Source organism: Paramormyrops kingsleyae, chromosome 21 (assembly GCF_048594095.1).
Source record: "Paramormyrops kingsleyae isolate MSU_618 chromosome 21, PKINGS_0.4, whole genome shotgun sequence".
NCBI lineage: Eukaryota > Metazoa > Chordata > Actinopteri > Osteoglossiformes > Mormyridae > Paramormyrops > Paramormyrops kingsleyae.
Genome location: NC_132817.1, coordinates 10,281,544 through 10,305,822, shown reverse-complemented (window position 1 = coordinate 10,305,822; position 24,279 = coordinate 10,281,544). Strand labels below are relative to the sequence as shown.

General features: G+C 45.8%; 1 protein-coding gene across 1 annotated transcript in view; it reads left to right on the top strand.

Moving 5' to 3' along the window:
• Window positions 1-23,994, top strand: part of LOC111847647 (glypican-5-like) — an 89,351-nt gene extending 65,357 nt beyond the window's left edge. The window contains exons 7-8 of the mRNA XM_023819032.2: window positions 7,162-7,297; window positions 20,926-23,994. Of these exons, the coding sequence (XP_023674800.2) occupies window positions 7,162-7,297; window positions 20,926-21,113 (324 nt within the window). The 3' untranslated portion in view covers window positions 21,114-23,994. The remainder of the gene's footprint in view (window positions 1-7,161; window positions 7,298-20,925) is intronic.
• Window positions 23,995-24,279: the final 285 nt, after the last annotated feature.

The window sequence follows — 24,279 nt, the reverse complement described above, 5'->3', positions numbered from 1 at the left end:
GCCAGCGCAGGTACTGGAAACCTTGTTAAAAATTGAGGGCCGCATGAATTCCTCCCAGTAATAGCAGATTCTTGAGAAGAATGTTCATGAGTCAGTCACAAAGTTTAAGTTACGCCCGGTTGGATGTTTTGGCACGACAGTGATCCAAAGCACCATACAAAATCTACCAAGAAATTCATTCAGAGGCACAAGTACAATGTTCCTAGTTCTCAGACCTGAACATCATTGAAAATGTATGAATTTATTTGAAGCAGGCTGTTCACGCTCAGAAGCTATTAAACCTTTTGGACCATTCTTCTATTTTGTATAGCAGAATGGTCCAAAATACCACGAGCCAGAATTCTGGGACTTGTCAGTGGCTGTGGGAGGCGTCTACAGGCTGTAATTTCAGCAAAAGGAGGCTCTACTAAATATTGATGGGATTATTCCTTTAGGGTGCCCAGATTTATACCCCTGCCTATTTTTGTTTAAATGCATATTCAATTGGTTCTGTTGGTCCAATAAAAAATGTTTCACTACTGAAATATTGCCGTTTCCATAAGGTATAAGATATGTTTAAGTGAAGTTGCTGCCTCAAAAGTTTAGTAAGTTGTAAATTGATACAGTGATTTGTAGCAGGGGTGCCCAGACTTTTATACTTTTATGTCATTTTTAAAAAACTTTTCCATATGGGTGCTCCAATTCAAATTGCTTAAATGTTCAGTGGTCCAAAGAACGCTAGATCACTTCAAAGAGATGGATTACTTCTCTTCTGCACAATCTGACAACGTGGATACAAGCAGCAATGGAAAGAGTTCAAATTTCTGGCATACATGATTGTGTGGCATGGTCGTGTGAGTGTTAATGCATGTAAACAAGTTTATAAAGTTTTTGCTGCTGTATATTATGGGATCCTCCCGTAATCCTGTTTTGAATCAATGTTGTGTAGAACCCCCCCCCCCCCCCCCCCCCCCAGAAAATTGGTGGCCTGACTCACTGTTAGGATTTCCGGCCTAAACAAGCCTCCCAGTCTGGCCCTGTTTGATGAAATATGTGAATTAAGCTTCATTTAACAAATTGGGTGAGGAAAGGCAGATAATCTGGGAGCTAATGTTTTTTGGTTATGATACGTCAAATGCAAAATGTAGAAATATGGAGAAATTGAGGCCATTCTGTTAATCTGACAGTATAATATCCCTCAGACCGGTGGAAGCTCATTGCAGAGGATAGACTTGACTATTTGACTGTCTAAATGTCTCTTCAGACGTCTTCCTTGGCTCTTCTCCATCTGCTCCCAGATTAGAAAGGAAAACATTTACATGACGAGTGATCTTAATGTCTCCTGCTCAGCGTCAGAAAGCCTTAGACTGCGCTCCTGCAGCTGATCTAAAGGTGACGCTGCCAGAGCCGGAATGCATCTAAGTCATGGAAGCTTCTCATGCCTTGGGAGCTGTTTGTTGGGATCCAGGGCTGCTGGCTCTGTGGACGCCCAGTAGTGGCTTCCCACTCTGCTTGGACTCTGGCTCAGTTCAGTGGAGGCCACTGTCTTTCTGGAAGATGAACCAAAGTATGTGACAGATGGAGGTCGCATGTGTTGCATATGTCTGCTCCTCCTTGTTATTGGGTTCAAACTCTGAATCTCCAGTGTCTAGTTAACGCCTCCATATTTCTGGCTCTCTTCAGCTGAAGGTCTTCGCCAAGGTCCCCTTTCTGTCATCGTAATACAATCATACTCCGCTGACAATTTTGTATATGTGATTATGCAAGTCTTTGCTTGTGTATGTATGTGCTAGGGCTGGGCCAGCCTATAGCTGACATAGACGATCGCCTAGGGCGCCAATTGATTAGGGAGCACAAAAGAGCGAATCAGAAGAAACATGTGATATTACAGCTATTTGCACTAGTTTTAATATTTCACTGTGTTTCTTCTTAGACACTAGCTAACTAGTTAACAGCCAGGTACCCTGTGCTGCTGAAATGATTTTGATATAAATGAACTGACAATATTTGTTTTCTGGTGTTCGGGGGGGGGGATGTGTTGGAGCCTCAGCAGAATCTCGCCCAGGGCACAAGAACACCCTGGACAGGTCCTGGTGTGCACACACATGTACAGAAGAGCCAATGGGTGTGTTTAAATTTGCTTGTGGTGCCCCTGTTAAGTGACCCGGAACAGTTTCAAATGATGCCCAAAATGGTCTCCTGTAATGAATAATGGCCATGTTATGAGTTTAATCCATGGCCAAAGGAGACTTGAAAGATAAACTTTGGTGGCCTTTCCAAAGGTGACTGAAGGTCACGGAGCCGGATTCCCAGACTGGACAGCTTAAATGTCATTTCGTCGTGTCCTCCCTGATCAGGTTGGGCTGATGTGCGGAAATCCCAGTAAGTCTCTGCTCAGATTCTGGAAGCTCGGGAGCCACAGGAAAGCAGAGGCTGCCACTCTGACACACCGCTGACACACCATAAGGAACAAGTTAGGAACCAGCTGCAGTTTAAAGACGAGGCTGTTTAATCTCCGTTTAATATCGGCAAAAGTAACGGAAATGCCAATTCAAGGTTTGTCCGTTTCTTTTGACCTCACTTACACTGCTGGGCAAATCCTGGCCACCACCCTCTTTGGGCTGAGCCGCAGTGTGCTTGGTATTTAGCTGCTAATTCTGGTTTATCGAGAGCCACATGTAAAAGGCGCTATATGGCTGTCATTGTTGCTATTTGTACAGCTGATTGTAAACTGAAGGTATATGTTAGTACTTTTGCCCCAGAGGATAATCTCACTATCTGACGGCCCCTGAAACTTGTCCATTTATGAGTCAGTGGTCACAGAGAGCACAGTCAGTCCCAGAACAAACGCAGTGGCGCTGCTTCGCCATGGAGCAGGGCCTGCATGGCAGCTGAGCACTTCACTGTGGGATTGTGTTAGTCTCAACTGTCTGGAAAATCCAGCAGGCATGATCTGATCTGAGTTGTTTTTTTTCCATTAGCTCATCGAGGAAGAAGCAGGGTGGAACCAGGCAGGTTAGAAAGCTGAGGATTTTTTCATAAGTTTTGCTATGGGTGTGACACAGAGATGGGATGGAGGAATGGGGGCTTTATGGGAATAAGGGTTTGAGAAAACTGTGCAGAGAAAACAATCCTGGGGTGGCTAATTTGGAGAATTTGCAGTGGACTGCCTTGATTCTGGGCTCGGGATGAGCGTCGTGAGGTAATGTAAAGTTAATGCTATAGCGGAAAATACAATTTAATCTGCATCACGCAATTGAATCCCCCCCCTCCCCCAAGGCCAGTCTGTAGCATGACATTCCTGGGATGTTGGAGTTCTGACAGGGAAAAACAGAAGTTGGTCTCCTTTGTCAGTAATTCATCCCAGGTGGTGAAAGACCTCCTCACCTGAGTTTGCTCCTGGAGGTCCAAACCTCTTCTGCCCCTGGTGGTCAAAACCTCTTCTGCCCGTGGAGATGCATGCCTCTCTTGATCCTGTCAGATTTCTTTGTTATGTTTGTTCATTGCAATGAGGATGTGATGTTACGCAGGTATTAGTGAAACATTTACATTATATAATTTATTTTGTAGATACATTGGGTCATAGAGTAGGGTTGGCCAACCTCTGGCGCTGTTGGGGTAAAGGGCCTTGTTCAAACACCTAATAATGGTATGATTGCTCTGCTGGCCATGGCATTTGAACCCACAACAAATCCATAACTCAACAATCTGCATACTCCTACACCCGATTTAGAGATTTAGAGAAACGTAGATTCTGATTTTGATATTTTTATTTATTTATTTTTTTTGTATTTTACAACTGTGTGACACTTGCTTAAGGCCACATGATGGGTGGGGGGAGGAATGGGGTATTTAATTTTGGGACAGGTGTAAGGAGGAATGGGGAGAGATAAAACAAGACGGGCTTTTCAGCGTGAGCCCAGAGGGGAACTGATACAGGAAGGGTGAGAGTCAGGTCACAGAAGGAGTGCGCTGTGGAGTTGCTGGTGCACTGAGGGGGTGGGCATGTTGGTGGGCTGGCCTACGATCCTGGGGACACGCCGCAGGCCAGCAAGGTTCAGCTGGGACAACAAAGGCAGAAAATATGCACAAGTGTCACCCCCACAAAGCATAAAAAACCTAAGTAGACCCTAAATGTGAGTTTTCTTTTTAGACTGAAAATTGCCACTAGACACAAAAAAGGTAAATAATTAAACTTTTTTTCTCTTGAGGATGATTTTTGGCAAAACAGAGCCAGTTAAAATACTGCTAGAAAACTCTATTCATGTGTCAGTCATGCAATGCAATATGAAAATGGCTTTTTGAAGCCAAAATGAGTTGAAATACTTCCTCATTGAATGGGGTTGGCAATACATGCTCTTTGTAACTACTTCTTGATATGATCTATCCATCTATCTGTCTGGTTAGCCTAAAGAATGGATTGTAGAATATTTTTCCATGTTTCCAAGCCAAAGAATAATTTTATGCCATCAGCTTACATCTAATAAATCATGTGGCACAAAAAGCCATAAAATTACTTGTATTCACAGAAATAAAGATGGAATAGCGTTAGCATGCTAACAAAAGTATGCCCATGTTCTCCAAATAACAAAGATCAGAAATGCTATTAATTTCAGTGTTATTCTTACTATTTTCAAAGTTTGCTCTGTAAACTCTGGCACTGTTAGGGGTCTTTCAGTTCTATGTTCTAAGTGCTATGTAACCATTATTAGTGGCACTCTACCTAAAACCTCATCTCTCCTCTCCGGATCTGCCCCTTTTTTGCAGTTTTGGGAATCCTAAAGGACCTTTTACCATTATTATAAACACTGCTGTTGCTGCAGCTGGTAACTAATAAGAAACGTTGAATAAACTGCCATCTTTCAAGATCACAGCAAAGTTATTCCTTTTCTTGGTTTTGTGTCTGACTGTGAACTACAGGTACCTGTCCATTAACAATTATTGTGTTGTAATAGTTGTCAACAGAGTTTGTGGCAACATCTCAAATTGCATATAAGCACACTGACCATGACAAACACAGCAAAAGAACCCAGGCAGCACACATGGAGCACAGGCAGCACACATGGAGCATAAACAGCACACATGGAACACAGGCAGTACACATGGAGCACAGGCAGCGCACATGGAGCACAGGCAGCACACATGGAGCATAAACAGCACACATGGAACACAGGCAGTACACATGGAGCACAGGCAGCACACATGGAACACAGGCAGTACACATGGAGCACAGGCAGCGCACATGGAGCACAGGCAGCGCACATGGAGCACAGGCAGCGCACATGGAGCACAGGCAGCGCACATGGAGCACAGGCAGCACACATGGAGCACAGGCAGCACACATGGAACACTGTGCAACCATTGTATAGTACAGGGTTAAGCTGAGCATGAAGCCTGTTCCCCAAAAAAGTATGTAGTGTAAGGTAGGGGGCACCTTTGGTGGGAGGCTAGCCCTTTGCAGGAAGGACATGCTAACTTTACACATAGCCAGGGAAGTGCTTCATGGAGGTCATAGTGCTAGTACTGATGTGATGTTAGGGGAAAGTTTCCCAATCCAGTTTCCCAACTTGCTCCTCGGGGACCCATAGACAGTCCACATTTTTGCTTCCTCCCAACTCCTGTTCGGGAACTTGGAGGGAGCAAAAAATGTCTATAGGTCCCCGAGGATCAGCTTGGGAAACACTGTGTTAGAGGAAATACATCAAGAACTGTTTTTTTTTTCATTAGTTAGAAAAATGACATGGTTGAAGTGTGTGAGTGAGTTTGGACCGATACTGTATTCCATAATGTGGAAACAGTGAAACGCCACATACTGGGTGACGTCGGGGATACTCTCCAATGTTCAGTTTTTTGGTATATCGTCGTTTTATTAAAAACAACATGCAAGCTGAGAGGCAGGGCTGCTGAAGCTGGCATCTCGTGCTGTTCTCTTTATCCTCTGATGAAAGCCCAACGTGATCTTCCTGCAACCTCAGAATAACAATGACTAACAGCAGATAAGACTGTAGTTTGGCTCCTGTCAAAAACAGCATGTCAGAAATGTTTCCGCCGTAGGATTTCATTTTATACCTTCTGGGGTGGGGGTTTATCTCCGCATAGCCCAAGATAAAGGCTTTGCTAAACATTATTTGTGGAGAAGGTCATCAAAACTCTCCGTTCTTTTGTCCTGCTTGAGGACACTCAAACATGTTTGTCCATCATGGTGACAGATCTTTCATCATATCATCGTATATAAATGTGCTGTTTCCAGGAAATCCTCCCTCATCATTCTGACAAATGGTGCTCAATTTTCATCATTTCGTTTCATTTTCTTGAAAGACACCAGCAAGCCAAGTGCAGGGGAAGATGGCAAACTGTATTCCATCTACACGAGGCGAATCTTTCTTGCTATACTTTATTTTAAACATTCCACAGGCTGTATCACCCCAAGATGTTATTTTGAAATTAGTTATTTGTTTAATCAGCAAGGTGAGTTTGCACACTTCATATGAGATAAATAAACATCACTATTTAGGGGACACCATGGAATCAGCAGTAAGCTACATAAATCGTCATGGTCACTATTAGATGAGTTATGTGGTCATGATGGAGTCATGGTGAAGGATCTGTCACCTGACACATCACTGATCACCATGTACCAGTGAGCTGCTATCTGTCTGGGTCTGGGCTGCTTTATCATCTGTGCTTGGACTGCTCTCTGCTGGGGTCTGGCCTGCTATCTTCCTTGGCCTGGGCTGCTTTCTGTCTGGGCCTGGGCTGCTCTCCGCAGGGGTCTGGCCTGCTCTCTGCCTGTGCGCGGGCTTCTCTTTGCCGGGACCTGGACTGCACTCTGTCTGGACCTGGGCTGCTCTCTACTTGTACCTGGGTTGCTCTTTGCTGTGGCCTGGGCTGCTTTCTGTCTGGGCCTGAGCTGCTCTCCACAGGGGTCTGAGCTGCTCTCTGCCAGGGCCTGAGCTGCTCTCCGCAGGGGTCTGAGCTGCTCTTTGCCAGGGCCTGGGCTGCTCTCTGCAGGGGTCTGGGCTGCTCTCTGCCTGTGCCTGAGCTGCTCTCTACTTGAACCTAGGCTGCTCTTTGCTGGCGTCTGGCCTGGGCTGCTTTCTGTCTGGACTGCTCTCTGCCTGGGCCTGGGTTGTGCTGGTCCCTGACTGTCCTCTGAGCCGGTGCTGTGTCTATTATCTGCAGGAGGTGTTGGATACTACGCCTGGACTGTATTCCGTCTGGTCCTGGGCCGAGCTGAGCAGTGGAGGTACAGAGGGCAGTGCTGAGTGTGACGATGAAGATGGCTGCCAAGGCTCTGGAGTGGGTGCCCCCAAGAACCGTGAGTCTCTCTGCTTCCACAGTTCACCTCTTTCCTCATCCTGCTGGTCGCTCATTCCCAGATAGCATTCCCGACTTCACATATCTCACCTTTATCATCATGCCATTCCTGTTTTTCTTCATGGTCTCACCCTCCAGTTTTTCACCCTTGATCCTTAATTTCTACCTCCTTCTTTGCCTTTATCATCCCCACCCATCCCTCGCTCCCCTCCCTCTCTGCTATGACCACTGTGCTGCCCTTGGCGGGTGTCAGTCCTGCTGTGAACTTTGCTCTCACCAGAGCAAATAATTACCCACTCTGAAAGAAATTCCATCTGAACCAAGTGCTGAGAGAGGAAGTCTTCTGAAACAGCCTGTGCTTTGATCACTCTCCCTGCGTAGACCTTGTGCTCAATTCAGACAGACAGGCTGCATTTACATGTGTGGGTGCAGAGAGAGAACCTGCTGTTTGATGTATGTGTAACAGGAAGTAGATGCAGGAGTTGTGCTTGTTCTATGTAAATTTTTATACCAGAACACCTCGATGAGCATTGGGTCACTCCCATGATCTACTATCCAGAAGCTTTCTGTCAAGCAGAATCGTGTCCAATGATGTCAGCATTCCACAATAAGACGACAAACGGCTGCCTGCCTCAGGCACTGTTTTGGAATAATTACCCTTGTGCCATGGTTCTCGTTTGTTATAACACTTGACGTGATATCCCAGCCTCAATTTATCATGCTTCCTTCTTGACTTTAAAAATATCAGAAGATGTTTCCATGGAGAAGTAGGATAACGGCTGGACACCTGCTTCAAATGACCACTATCTTGTCAATTAGCATATTAGCAAGGCATATTTTATTAGGCATAGCTTGTTTGTTTACATTGATGAAGTACAGAGGCTGGGTTCAGCTCTGTTGTCTACTTGGCATCGTTAATGTCATAAATAATTTGCATTAACGAGAATTAAGATGATAAAAGAAGAGAACACCTGATATAAAATCAGTCTACCTGCCTTTCATGCTGAATAGCAGGTGTTTGAATATGAGTATCTTTGGAAGAGACTTGTCAAAATAGCACTCAACTTCTGTCATTGCTAAGGCTAATGTATTCCTCAGAGTATGTTTCCTTGCCTTCACTTTCTAGCTCTTTACACGCTCCTACGATATTTATATTACCATGAAATATAAATATATATTACCATATGCCTTTTGGGGTCAATTTGACCCCAGGGGAGGTGTGAGAGATAGTTGTGACAGGAAGGCTGGTTTCAACCTGGAAAAGCAGTCCATTGCCTTGTAGAGTGATAGTCTCAAGCTGAAGAGCAGTTCATTGTTCTTAAACATCCATTGCCTTTTGATCTCTGTATGTGGGATTGGCCTGGTAATCGAATGGTTATGTGTTCTAGCTGTAGTCTTGTACCAGTTGGTAAGACATTTCACCTGCATTCACTAAGAAAAATCTCATTTGGAAGGACAGCATGTGAAGCATGATGGAGGTGTGGTGGGAATGCATCTGCCCCAGTATCTCCAAGAGGCTGCAGGCTTTAGATCTACGGGTAGTTGTTTGATAGAGAGTGAGATCAAGATGCTGAAATCATCAGTGGGTAGTACTGTGCCTCATGCCTCCAGGTTTGGTGGGAGGTGTTGAATCCCATCTCCTTTCTATGCCCGTGTGGAGTTTGTTCTCTCACATGGCGTGAGTTTCCCCCAGGTGCTCCGATTTCTTCCCGTTGTCCAAAGGAATGCAGCCCGGCCGTCACTGCCAATGTGTGACGCTGTGTGAATGTCTGCCTGCCATGCTAACAAAGCGCATTGTTAGCGTCTGCATGCGTCGCAGGTGTGCGGGGGCTGCTGTACGGGGGCAGCATGCCGCTGTCTGTCTGGGCGTCTGCGTTTGTCCACATTTGTAGGTAAACCCCCCAGAGCTGGATCCTGGAACTGGCGTGCAGCGTCTTCATTTCAGGGACATCGCAGTCGCTGTAGAAACTTGTCTGCTGAAGAGAGATGTGTGAAGCTTGACAGACGCCCAATTGTCCTCTGCCTCCCGCTGACGTCTCGCAGCTGGCTGTCTGCAGACTTCCTGTCATCTGGATTGGGGGGGGGGGGGGGAGGGGGGATTCTGTCAGTGCTGCAGCATCCAGGCCCCTGCTAGCCCAGTGGACAGGACAGCAGGCTGGAAGGACAGGTGTGTTTCACTCAATAAGGCCATCAGTATTCAAAGAACAAGACAGGAAGGCAGAGACTGGCCTGTCAATCTACAGGTCAAGGCAGCCACACTACCGTAGGATTACGGCTAAAGAGTAGAACAACCGTACCTCTCCTGGCTGTTGTGGGGAGAGTTTATTGACTCAGATTGATTATCAGGTTTCCTAATAAGATGCGTAATAGTTTGGTTACTTAGTCACTTGACTAAAATTCTGAGCTTGTCAGCTGAGTCTGAGCGAGAGTTCAGTGAAATGCTCATAGTCGATAGCATATGTTCTCTTTGGATCCTTAGTGCTTCGGTCATTTAGGGACGTCGAGCTGTTGGGGTCTCACGTCAGCTTTGTGTAGTTGTGTGTGGCATTTCCCGCCTGCTTTGGTGCTGTGTGGAACAGGCCTGTACAGATAGCTGGGCTGCACTGCAGGAGTGCAGGGATCTGTCAAAAGTGGATTAGGATCCTGTTTCTTATTTTTATAATGCATTTCTCAGTGTTGAAGGAATGTTTTGCTGCTTAAGGACTGTTCAGGGTAAAGGGGCGGCTTGGCCTTCATGTGACATGATGCTTTTAGGGGCCTTTACCTACTTGCATCCTCCGTGAACTGTGGTCCTGGCTGCTGTACTTTAACCCTCTCTGATGCCTTTGCTATGTTATGCAACTTGATAGAACAAGTGTCCTCTTACATATTTTCACCTGCGGTGTCGATTTTAAGAAAAAACTGACACTTAAATTAAGCCCACATTTAGTTTGAATTGCCCTTTTAGATTCATCCTGTCAGTCAGGAAGACACTGCTGCAGTATGAAAGATGGCAACAGATCAAAGTCAGCCTCAGTATTCTCGCATCCTTCTGTGCCTCCATGTCTGTGACCGATCACCTCTGGGCAGCGGTGATTAAGGTAGAAAGCAGCCTAGTCAGCAAGTTCCAGTGATATCAGAGACAGAAGACGCTGTGTGTGGATCAGTGGGTTAAGCCTCTGTGCCTCTGAGTGTAAGGTTGCCATTTTAGAGCTTCAGCAGGCTCTGTTGGGCCCTTGAGCGAGGCCCCTAACCTCCCCCAAAATGCCCCAGGGGCACCAGAAAAATGGCCTCATCCTGTGCTTGGATCACAGGTTTCGCTCTCAACTGTATATGTATGTTTCAAATGAAAGCAAGATGGGACATGTGAGAAGAAGCTGATAGGTGTGTGCAAATGACAAGTAAAGGATCATTTCATAAGAAAGAGGGGAATCATTTCAGTTACGTCCTCACTTTAAGTAATGCAGTACTATCGGTCTGTCTTCTAGTTGGTTACCTTGGTTATTGTAATGGTGGCCTGGAGCCTATTCTAGGCAGCATAGGGCTGGAGTACAACCTGGATGGGATGCCAGTCCTTCACAGGGCATTCAGACTTTATGGGAAATTTAGAGATGCCTGCTACCCTTACTGCATATCTTTGGACTTTCTGGGGAGAACCCATGATGTCTGTGAACTACTACTGAAGTAAAATAATTAGTTTGTTATTTCAGAACCAGACAGCACATCGCTAAACTAGGGAAGATCCCTGGACGGGATTCCAGTGCATTCTGGGGGAAAACACACACACACACACACACACACAGCAATTTAGGGACTCCAAAGCAGCTAGCCCACCTGTCAGGGATAATCGAGGAAACCCAAGAGAAAAAATCACAATAAGAAGTTCAGACTGGACACACAGAAGCGGGACAGCACAGTAAAGTCAAACCCGGAGGTGTGGGATGCATCTGGGCACAGGCCGCAGCAAGACCGTTGTGCGTCTGCTGGAGAGCAGCCATCTATTGTGGTTGATCCTGGTGTATGCTGGGTAAAATGGCAGTTGCTCCAAGCTCACGCATCTGTTTGCGGGTTGGCTCTGCCATCACCTGTCTTGGGTCTGTAAATCGCTTGTGACGCAAAAGGAGACGAAGTGGCAAGATAAGGAGTGAAAACAGAGGGAGGATTCCTGACAGATGTAACTCTTTCTGCTCTTGCCTTTCTCCACAGCCCTGGAGACCTGTTTACACCTCGTCACTCTCACCTTCAAATGTGATTGGTCTGAGAGACATTCGACACTTTAAAATCATAACAGAATTCACTTCCTCTGCAGCATAATAGTGCTGTATAGAGTGGGGTTTAAATGTGAATCCACGGGTATTAACTGCTTTAGCGCTCCATTATGGCCTACGGTCGGCTAGCTAAAGGTCTAATGTTTCCCTGGATGAAAGCGGTGAGGTAATCATGCAGCCCTGCCCTCACCCCTTTCGGGGTTCACATTTGAGTTTTAGGAGCTACTTAGGATGGAAATGAGCGGTAATTAAATGATCTCTGGGCCCTGGTGATCTCCCACCGGGAAATTTTCCAGGACAGATTCTGTTTTTTGGCTCGGTGAGAGTTTGTGGGAAAAATGAAAGGTAAAAGTCTGAGTCGGCTCCAGGCCAACTTGGATGATGATTAAAAAAATTGGATGCAGTAATTGCTTGGCAGCTGACAGATTTAAGTCAGGTAGGTGTAACATTGGCTAATAGGATGCTGTCTTACGGGGGACGCAGGGGGGGGGGGAGCTTGAACAGAATGTCACCTGTCCCCTGCCAATCTCAGGTACGTGGGGTCATCCCGGGGTAGGTGGGTGCCCAACAGAATCAGGAATGCAGGAAATGAAAGGTTCTGATGGTAATATGTGGACGCACAAGACCCATCTGTTCCCCATGGGTCTGGATCAGGGACTTAAGTGGGGGCCTCTCACCGATCCGGGCCGGGCCTTTCCTGAGCCAGTCCGAACACGGGGCTGCTGCTCACTGGGAACGGCAGCAGGATGAGCGTCACTCTGCGCTGTTTGTTTTTCATGCAGCCTCCTCTTCAAACTAGCCTCTCACTCGCCTTTCATTTCACCACCGATGCTGGCTTCTGTCTCACGCTTCGCCTTGTAAATGGTAAACAGACTCGAAGCTGCCTTCCAAAGCCTCAGGAAATTAAAGTCTGCTCCGCTCTATCTGTTCCGTCGACCCATTTCAGGGCCCCCTGCCCTTATCGTTCGCTCGTGACACCTGCAGACAGCCTCAGAGGTCACGCTTGCCGCCTGAGCTGAACTCCAACACCCACTCCAAGTCAACACCGGCGATCTTCCCTAGACCCGTAAAGAGGAGCAACCTGGAGCGTGTGCAGTTCAAGTTAGCTGTTTAGTATTCCAAGGTGCTATTTGATCTGTTTCATATATGCAATTCAGATTCAGCTGTGGCCCACTTCAGACAGCGTCTCGGTGTTCACATGCGCTGAAGCTCCTGTTCCCTGTCATTCTGCCTTTGTTAAAGATGCAATAACATGTTTTATAGGCAGCCATTAACAGCGATGTTATTGTAGGACAGCGGCCAATGTTGCTGCGACGAGCTTGTTTCTCAGGCCCTGTGGCTACCGGCAGCACTGATTAATTTTCCGTGGATTGTGAGGTTGGCTGAGAATCAGGTAAAGGCAGGAGCAGCACAAGTTCCCAGAGTAAATGAAGCCACCTTGGTCATGTGACTCTCCCTCCCGAGAAGGCTGCCCTCCCCCTTCTTGCAGTACCCAAAAACCAACAGCAATACAGTGCAGCTCCAACTATATTTCTCCCCCATCTGCCAATTACCTCTGCTTGCATATCTTTTTTCAAACCGGTGGATTGTAACTTTCCAAGCAGCTGCCAGATTATAAAGGCTTGCTTGGCCTGGGCCTGTAATGAAGGGGTTTTGCGGAGCTGAGCCTACAGGCCGGATGTGCCAGCAGTGACGGGATGGTCTCTGTAGCGATAGTATGGAATAATAAAGGCGGGGTGTCCTCCAGAGCTAAGGAACAGCCGTCACCAGTGTGAGTGGTCTCCGTGGCAACAGTGTGGCTGTGGGGAGCCCTCTGTAGCAAATGGGACAGAATCCTTGGCGACAGGATGTACTTTATGAGAACGGGACAGGTTCCCCCAGGTGCTCATTCATCGTTGGTGATTTTCTGCTGCAATGGTGCAAAGTTTACAGGTAGAGGACTGTTTCCATGGTGACTAGACACTAGGAAAGTATGCCCCAGTCACATGGCAAAGGTTGGGCCCCGATTCTGAGTAACAAATTGTAAAACAAGCCGATTTTCTTGCCATATGCACAAAGTAAATTTGTCATCTGTACCAGATATGTCCACTGCCTCGAGTGAAAGTATAAATGTAATAAAATTAAGCTGTTTTGGATGCCGCTGAGCGTGTGGGCTAATGGCACCTCCTACTCGGGGCATGTTCGCGGTTGAGAAAGGAGCAGCTTGGGTAGCTGTAATCCTGCAGACCAGAATATTGTAACCCTAAACTCTGTTAGGGTTAGCGGAGAACAGGCCTCGTGTCGTCCATGGATTTTTCAGGAAAACTTACGTTAGCTGTCCTGTGAGTGGGGGTCTCTTACTGAGGAGAGCCCTTTGTTTGACTGGTCTCTATGTAATAATAATAATAATAATAATAATAATAATAATAATAATAATAATAATAATAATAATGTCTGTATTATAATTACTGTTTCCTCTGTGGCCCCAAGTTGGTATTGATGTTTCTACCCAACCTTTTGGGTTGCTGCTGAAGCATGAATGCAGGCGATTAAATGAAGTCCTTGAAGTGATAGAAAGGCCTTCAGCAAGGACAGCATACATGGCTGGGCAGCCAAATATCTTCCGAAAGATTCGGAAATAAAGATTTATTCCGTATGTATTACAGATGGAATTCATTTGAATCAGTGTGTTATTATTGTCACAAACCTCCCCCAGTGGAGTTTCCATGCGAAAGTCATTCCCTTTGCCTAGAAGCTGTGTGTGTCAGGTTTCCTTCCCTACCTATTTTTCAGTGCTTCAAGTTAGAGTGCCACCTACCTGTTGGAGGTCTGTATTCATTTTTTTTTCATTGTTTACAAAGTTTATGGTCTGACACAGAGAAAATGATCCATCCGTCCATTTCCTGTAACCACTTGTCCTATTCAGAGTCACAAGGGGCCCAGAGTCTATCCCAGAGGCTACAGGAGCAAGGCAGGGAGCAACCCAGAATGGGGCACCAACCCATCACAGGGCACAAGGCAGGGAGCAACCCAGGATGGGGCACCAACCCATCACAGTGCACACTCATACATCATTCATACCTACAGGCAATTTGGTAACTCCAGTTAATCTTAGCATGTTTTTTTTGGCTGTGGGGAGAAACCAAAATACCAGGGGAAAACCCATGATGACATGGGGTAAACGCTACACACAGAACCTTTACAGAGACTTGAACCCAGGTCCCAGGGGTTTAGCATTTGCCACTATGCCACCCCACGGAAAATAAAAGACCCAACAACAATAGCAAGAATATTTATCCTTCTAGCATATTCCATACATGTATTCACACCTGTCTTGGTGAATATCTGTCTTTAAGTGTCTGATATCGAACATTAGGATTACAGATTTCAATGGATTACAGTCTGAGACAGTTTCCTTTCATGGTCGTCTGTTCCCTCCTTGAGCGGGAAGTCGTGGCTGTCTCCCTGGATGGCACGGTACGATCCAGGCTGGTGGATCTACGCTAAGCCCTGGAGACAGCACGGTGATCTTGGGAGTACAATGACCGATTGAATCATTGACCCCGCCCCACCTGAAACACAAAGGAAGCTGCCCCTTCCTCCACCTCACCCACATTTACAGCCCTCTGAGACACACACACACACACAGGTTTATAATTATCTCTTTGTGGGGACTCTCCATTCATTTCTATGGAGAAAACTCTAATCCCAACATGACCACCTTAACCCCTGCCCAGCCCAAAGCCTAACCCATAAGCAATTATTACGGAGATTCTGGGTCTGTGTTTCCAGCTGGCTTAACACAGATGGTTAAGTCACTCATCCTGTCCTTACTCCCTAGCACTGCATAAAATAAATATTAACTTAGAATTAATAATAAATGAATACTGATTTACTGCCTCCCAGCCAGGTCGTCCCCCAAACTTGTGTCCTGTGTTGTTTGGGATGCCCCCCACCCCCCAGATCCTGACCAGGATAAGTGCTTAAGAAGGATAGATGAGTAGCAGTTTAGTGTGCATATGGCTTGTGTATCATAAAGACAGTGCTGCTTTCCATTTTGGCCCCAGTTTTACCCCCTGTTACTAGGCAGGATTCCTGCCAGTGTGGAGGAGGGGGCACTGTTACACTCGCCACCTGAACATAATCTTCTATTATAGGCAGCTGCCCTGTTATTTCCTGTGGAGAAGAAGCTCTCATTGTAATCAAGGTTAGGAGACCCCCCCCCCCCCATCCCATTACATTTACACAACATGTCATAATCAAATGCCTCAAGGCCTCTGCCACAATTCAAACATAAGTGCCCACCCATCATACCCAAAATGCCCAGCCCAGGATGGCATCCTGGTACCACCATGACCCTCGCCAGTTGGGTGCAGTCAGGGTCACGTTCAGTGGTGGAGTGGTGGAGATCCTGTATGATGGTGGAGGAGGCTGGGTGTGTGATGGCCATGACCCCCGGTGGGAACGAACTAGAGCCACCTTTCTTCTGCTTCCTGCACGAGGTCATGGGGGGCAGCCCTGTTGGAGCCCCCACTTTGTGGGAGCGCAGGGTTCCTTCTGCCTGTGCATGTGGCCTTCAGACACCCCGCAAAATAACACACAGGTCACCTGTGGCTTTTGTACAGCAATCCCTCCCTGGAAAAGCCCCTCAGTTCTCAGTTGGCTCCGGCCCTGGCCCCCCCCCCCCCCCCGGAGCCCCAGTGGGCTCCTTCTTGCTCCTTAGTTGGCTGCCTGTTGCCTCACTCCCCCCTCATGACTCACGCCCTCTGGGGTCCTGTGCTGTCGGGAATGTGGGCTGAGGGTGACTCGCTGTTCATGGCACTCAATAACTCACGAGGGCCACAAACAGCAGCCTCCCTGCCCCCCCTTTACATTCCCCCTCTTTGCATTACATCCCGAAATGCCAAGTCTGGCAGCTCCAACTATCTGTGAGGGTGCGGTGCTTCCTTTCCAAGCCGGTAAATCCTGCAGCCTCAGATGGCTGCCCAGTGTAAGGCAAGTGTCACGGAGCGCGATTATTTTTAGCGTCGATTCCTCGTGTCTTCTGCAGAGTGTCAGGCTGTGCTCATGTCCCCTATACTGTTTTTAATGGATATTCGGTACAAGAACAGCTTGCTCTTCTGCGTTTAAGCATAACCTGTTCTAACCAGAGGTATGGGCATTTCAGGCTCCCATAATCACCTGTAGCAGATGATTACTGGTTTGTCACAAAAATGAGATCTTGGGATAATAAGGATGGCAGGATTATCAAAGTCTAATAATAACCTATAGGAAGCAGGTTGACACATTTAGGGAGTGACAGCACAGAGAAGTCAGTTCTCCTGTGGCATGAGTCAGTGCAGCCCAAACGAAACCCCAGTCCATTGTGATGCTCACCCCGGCCTGCGGCGTGAGTCAGTGCAGCCTAAACGAAACCCCAGTCCATTGTGAGGCTCACCCTGGCCTGCGCCGTGAGTCAGTGCAGCCCAAAGAAACCCCAGTCCGTTCTGATGCTCACCCCGACCTGCGGCGAGTCAGTGCAGCCCAAACAAAACTCCAGTCCATTGTGAGGCTCACCCTGGCCTGCATCGTGAGTCAGTGCAGCCCAAACGAAATCCCAGTCCATTGTGATGCTCACCTGGCCTGCGGCGTGAGTCAGTGCAGCCCAAACGAAATCCCTGTCCATTGTGATGCTCACATACTCTCACTCCCACGCACTTGTACCAAGACCAGTTTTGCGGCACTCATTCACCATGGGAAACAATCTAAATCTTCACAATGGATCTACTATCAAGTCCAAATTTGTAATGAACTTTGATGGAACAATCCTACATGTGTATCTACTGTCCTACTCTGTAGTAGACATCCTGTACAAACAGATCAAAACATAATACAGTGGTACCTCGGTTCTCGAACTTAATCCGTTCCGGACTCCGGATCGAATCCTAAAAAGTTCGAGTTCTGATCGAATTTTTCCCATAAGAAATAATGGAAAACCAATTAATTGGTTCCCGGCCCCCCAAAATTACACCCAAATATATATATATATATATATATTTTTTTTAGCATTTAAACACAAAATTAACAGGATAAAACAAGAAGAGCATTTTTTTCTTAATGGCTTCCAAAATGATAAAGATCTTATCCCAACATTACCCCTGTCCTGCCCCGATCGTCCGCTCCTTCCGTGTGCCACGCCCCCTCGTTAACCTCGTGTGGGATCCCCATGTGATCAGCTGTTTCTGGTTGTTGTCATTAGTCCTCTGTATTAAGTCCGCATTTCAGTTTGTTTCCCCAGTCCGGTCATTGGGTGCGTTCGACTTGCTTACAGCGCTGGCTTAAAGCAACGCATTCTGATCCTGACGCAATGCATTATGGTTACATGCATTGCGACCTCTCACCCGGCTGCACAAACTGGAACCGCCTTTGCCCTTATTGGCTGAAGAGTTTAGTTACACGCATGACGTTTGTATCCCAGGCAGTTCCGATGCGTAATCTGCTATTTCTCCCGAATATCACGTAAAGCAGTGAGAACTGTTTTTCAGTAAATTTTCCTGGTAATATAAAGTTTAAATAAATGACATAAATGCTCTAATAGTACATGTAAGTTAGTGGTTTATTTATTGTTAGTTACTGTAATGTTGCGCTGCTTTATTTGGTTAATTGTCCAGTCTGTGATGAAGGCATTCAAGTAAGAATTGCATTTCCTGGTGCGTACAATTTATATTAGGTCAGTTTTCACGGTTTAACTTCTGATATTCAGGTCAAGTTCTAGGTCAAACTGGTTTGTTTTCAAGAAATTCGAGTTCTAGTGAGTTTGAGAACCGAGGTACCACTGTATTCATGATTTTGGATAATAATGGCTACCAATCTGTTAAAAATCAATTTTGTTCCCGTCAGCTGCTAAATATAGGCATGAATATGGAGCTCTGATCCAAGGTTTTCCCATGGAACGTTCCAGCTGACCAGTGTCAATGCTGGCCCGTGGCTTGGATTATTTTTTCAAACATGCATTTACAGCCAGATTTACAAAAGAAACATGTGTTGTTTTCCCCTTAGAACTGGTATTTCCACTGAAACAGAGATCTTTTCACACTTAAAGAGATGTAATGCATTTTACACCCTGGAGAGACCTAGAGCCAGCCTGTGGGTGGAGTAAGGACATTTTAAATGTAATAGATGCGAAGGCAGCTTTCTTACAATGGATGGCAACAGGAAAATGTCCTCATTTTTTTTCTCTTTGGTGCACCTGCTCTGTATTGTGAGGAGAAGCAGTGAAAGATTAAATGGGGGGCAGTGAAAATGGAGACTTTTTGTTAATCAGTTCAGTGCAGTTAAGTTGGTTTGAATGTGTTCCTTAGTAAGGTTTGTCCTTTTCATCTGACTTAACCCTACACAGGCCCCTTGCTCTTTCTGTCAGGGGAACACTGCCCCTCCTTAGGGTATATGTCTATCTTGGCCACTCCCACAATAATATTATCCCCGTTTCCCATGCGTTCCGTCCCTCATACATACCCTGCGGGTGAGTACACTGCATTTCTGTCCGTCTTGCCCTGCCCCAGATATTCCTTAGTGTTTCTCCACCAATCATGTCCCAAATAGCCTTGTGTCATGTGACCTCGCTTAGACCTCCTGACAGTCCTCCTCATGGGTTGCCTGACACTGGATGTCACTGAGGTTAAATGATACCTGCTAGACTTCAGTAGACGTGAAATACGTTCCCTTATCCTGATATGTTGTGTTTTTAGATGATTAGATTAAAAAATAAATAAATGTGATATGAGAATTGCAAAACCTTGTTCATCATTCCTGATGGTTGATTTGAATGAAATTGCCCCCCACCCCACAACAATTACCTCATCGTGATGAGCAGTAAATGAGGGCTTTTGTCTATTGTACTCAGAAGCAAACAATAGCTATTGTGCAACCAAATCAAATTACGGTCCCTGAAGCTTTGTGTGTTCTGCCCCTCTAACCTCAGTCTCTGGTTTCTCCACTGAGGTATGTACCTGACTGAGCCATTCACCTACGTGGGGCCTATTTTGGGAAAACCTTTGGGGTTTGAGGGTTCAGCAGGAGTCCCAAAGATCACGCTCATATCACTGGAAGGGTTGGCCAAGGAACCTTGCAGTACCGGGAACATGTGCATGATCTGCCAGTCATTTCTGGGAGTGTCATGGGTTGTTTGGTGCACCATGAATAATTACCCAGGCTGCCTTTAATTCTAGGCTCTGAGGCAACACTTTGGTCTTAAAGCAGGGAAGCTGACACTTAAAAACAGATGTATATGTACTATTATCCAGTGTAGCCCAAGCAGTTCGTTACCTCAGCACCAACACACACACACACACACACACACACACACAACCACCACACAGCTTTGTAATTATATCTTTGTGGGGACTGTCCATTCATTTCTCTGTGGAAAACTGTAATCCTAACCTAACAACCTTAACCCCTACCCAGCCTTAACCTTAACCATAAGTAACCAAACAAAATACGAGACTTTTGGCATTGATTGCAGTCACAAATGGAAAATGGTGCCCACAATGTCAAAATAACTGTTTTTATCAGATTGCGGGGGACATGCGGTCCCCACAATTTAATATACACCTAATCCATGTGCACAAAACCACACACAAAGACATGCACATGCACACACGGGCGTACACACACACACACACACACAGACATTTGTGTGATAATCAGAGGGACCTTGTTCCTTCTATTTAGTTTTCCTAGTTTTCCACATGTGCTTTGAGATAATTAAATAGGAAACTGTCAGCTTTAGCTTAATTGGTGTAAACCTCTGAGGAACAGATGGTGTTTCAGCAGAGAATGAGAGATGGTGTTTATCTCCCAAACAGAGCCTTCTTACAAAGAATTAGCTTCCGTAAACTGGCAAAAGATCTTGAGGTTGAATTGAGGAAGAATTAATCTAGACTACTCCTCCAATCCATTTAATTTGAATTTTTGTGTAACAGTCCGAAATAATCCTGCATCTACTACTGAACTGAACCAAAAATTATATCTTCATTCTTCTGCGGCCTTGTCTCTTCATCTGTACCCGGAAAGTTCAGATTCTCAACTGAGTTAGTGTGTTTCAAGGTTGTAGATTATCCTATTCATAAGTGGACTGCAGGACTGAGATGCTAGTAGGTTTGTGTGATTCTTGCTGTGGCTTTTGTTACAGCTGATCAGCTAAATGTGGTTTGTAGGGCTTTGTTGAATAAGACAGAAATCTGTTACCAATCAGTTCCCATAATGATGCTATTTAGGGATTAACAAAAGTGTGGGTTACTGTGTATTCAGAGGCTTAACTCCAGCTGTTTAATCGCTCTCTCTCTCTCTCTCTCTCTCTCTCTCTCTCTCTCTCTCTCTCTCTCTCTCTCTCTCTCTCTCTCTCTCTCTCTCTCTGTGGCAGCTGAAAATGAGAAGACTGACACCTCTCAGGATGGTGTCCACGATGGAAAGAAAGTCCCCCCCAAAACACCCCCCACTGTCCACCCACGGAAGGACCGGCCAAGGGACACTGGCTGCACCATGGCTACCAGCCCCACCCTACTGGCTGCCACCGCGTTCCTGCTGGGGCTGCAGTGGTATTTTATGTGATGGTGACCCCCCCCCCCCCACCCCAGAGCATGTCTCATTCAAGCTTGCTCTTCCTCAAACATCCACAAGTGGCGCTACTGCGGGAACTGAGAGAGAGGGAGGGGGGGTCGGAGGCAGGTCGGAGGGAGGGAGAGGGTGTGGGGTGGAGGTAGTACCCCCGTGGGTCGGACGCCGGGTCGCCCTGAGGCATGGACCGCGAGGCGGACTCTTTCTTTTGCATCCTGTTAGACATCAAGGTCTCCCTTCCTCAGGCAAGCTTGACGCCTTCTTCTGTTTGCTCTTAAGCTCCTTTACATAAATTCCTTGTTGTGACGTGCTTTTAGGTACACATGCACAAATACACACACACAATGCAAAACAACCTTACTGCTCCACATTAGCGGTGCCTTATTCTCAAACATTTCCAAGTTACATGCACACACAGACACGATTTGCACATTTGCGTGAGGTAACTCTCAGTCAGGCAGAGGGGCCCATTCATTATTACCGGCTCCAAGTTCCTCAAGGTAATTCCTTGTTCCAGCCACTGGGGGTTGGTTGTTTTTCGAAGCCACTCAGTATAAAGCTTAATAAATATTGAAGCATTATTTGGTTCCCTGTTACTCCTGCTCTCGCTGCGAAGCCGCTTACTGTTAAAGCTTTAATATCCAGCTTTCCCCAAAGCCAGGAAGGTGGTTAGCAATCTGAGCTTAGGGAGAGGAAAGACACCCTTTCCCGCCTTGCTGTCAAAGTCCAAGCGCACAAAGTGACCCTGCACACCTTCTTTGAAGGCTGGCATCACGCTGCTCTCTACTTCTCTTCTGCGCGTTTCTTTTGTACAGAATTAAATGTTTATTACTTACAGCTAAACAGTGTCGTAGCACCCGAGGCTAAAACGGGAACCAAGGAATTCAGTCAATTTTAACTTCCTGATTGTTGACTTTTTAGCAAATGCAGAATTCAAGATGGCTGACAGCGGCAGGCAGTTCAGGAAGGTAATGACCCGTGTGCACTCCAGAGCCGTCTTATACTTAACTCAGCCCTTCCAAAGCACTCTGGAAGGTAGTGTGGGACACCAAGTGTGATGTCAAAGATATATCATAACATGATTAGTCATATAATCCAACAGGCAGGATTTAACAGTCATGGACCTTGAGGATGCAGTGTTTCTGTGTTTATTGTTACATGTTAATTTTTCTTAAGAAAAAAAACGTATCCTCTTCAGACCTGTAAGCGTTTGATTAATGTGTTTTAGTTGTTAGTTGTTATTTCCTCTCTTGTAAATTGCACAGAAGCTTGCTAATATAATTGCTGTTATTTTTTTCTCTCTTATGGATGGAGGGGGTTTGGGTGGAGCAGGGGAATGGACTGGTAACTGCTTCCTGTTTCGGGAACCTGAGAATGCTCCAGTAGAGTTTGGGTTCAGCCATTACCAATGAGCAATCGTTACAGCTGTATCATCAGTAAATCCCTTAATGCGTAACTAAATACTGTGAACCAACCTTCTAATCATTTAATTGGATTTTAACTCACATTTCCCCTTTAGCCAATTATATTGCAGCAAAGTTGTAAATAGCACCCAACTATATAATTATCAATTGATTGTTTCATGGATCTGGAATGTTTGTCATACCTTGCATTTATAACAGTAAAGCAAAACTATTATTAGTAGTGATTTTGAATTGTATTTGTACTGGTTTTGACAGCGGTGGTGAACTTTTCTGCCAACTAGACCATCTTAAGCAAGAGAAATATGTTCTGATATAGTTTTGTACATGTTTATGCGTCACTGTAAACCCAGATTAATCTTACTTGCTGCCTGAGAATTACAGAAAAGTATAATAGGGCTTATGTTGTCTAATATGCATATTTTTATATTTGTGAATATTTGTGTGCCTTATGTGTGCATGTGTTTTTTAATGCAATGCTTTTTGGATGTTTTTGTTTGGTGTCTGGCCTGTGAAATTGAACAAAGGAAATGCGTGAATGGTTGGTCTAACCAGTGGGGAAGAGGTGGGGGTGGCATACCTGTGAAGGTATCTGTATGTCTTTGGGTAGGTGTACATTTCGAATATGCTTGGGTGGGGAGTGTGTGTATGTAACCCCTTCAACTACACTTAACACTGTTTACAGAAACAGTTTTCCCTCTCTGGAAAAACTCCGATTCAGCTATCTTGTCGGACTGAGAGTCACTATAGTCGGCCCTGTTCTTCCTGCCAGCGTGGCTCTGCCTAGAACAAGCCTGTTACACTGTTGTAATCCATCACAGAAGCCCCACCCCAGCTCTACGTTTCGAGTGGCCGGCGGGTCTGAAGCCCTCTCTAAGCTCAAAGCTCTTTCTGTCTGAAGCACCCATAAACTATGCACGTCCTTTTTTCCCACTTGTATTTTTAAGCACAGAGATGAAATTCTCAGACTTGTGCGAAATGAGCTTTTGCAGATCGCTAGCGACATTCAGCCTTTTTTTATTTACTCAGACAAGAGAGGAACCTCGAGGCTCTGAAAACTAAGTGTCATCATGTATCAGCAGAGAATGGGACTTGGTCTACAAATGGTTTAGCCATCTGTGGGGGGAAATGACACCTGGAGATCTTCAGTAACTGATGCAGGATGGGCATGCAGTAAGTAAAGGGGAGGGTCAGTGATTAAAGGGGTGAGCCATTGGGACTTGACTGACAGGAATGAAGCCATGTGACAAGAGGAAAGGCTACCAGAGTACTGCGGCTAACCTGTACTGCATTTCCCAGATGTCCCCTGCTCTTTGTTCATTGGTGTGTTGAATGGGGGAGGGGTGGCAATGTTTGTAACATTAACCAATAGCAAAAGGTCTCCTCTCAGCTTGGTGTATGAAGCATTTATTTATACTGACATTTCAATAAATGTACAAGAACCTGCCGGGCAATTTAGTGTAATCTTTGTCTTTTCTTTTTAATAACACTTAGAAGTTCTCCATTTCTGTTCCCATGACTTCTGCATGTTATGATACCCTTAGGCCTCGTAAACTGTCGAGTCAGAATTTATTAATACAATTCAGTGATATTGGTTTATCGACTTCCACGTTCTCAACAAAGGAAAAATCACACAAAGATTCTACCGATCAGCCTCAGAATATGTAAAATCGTAATATGCAGGGTCTGTTGGTGGGGGGTTGTGGTAAGATTCACTTGCCACTTTTGCCAAAATGATT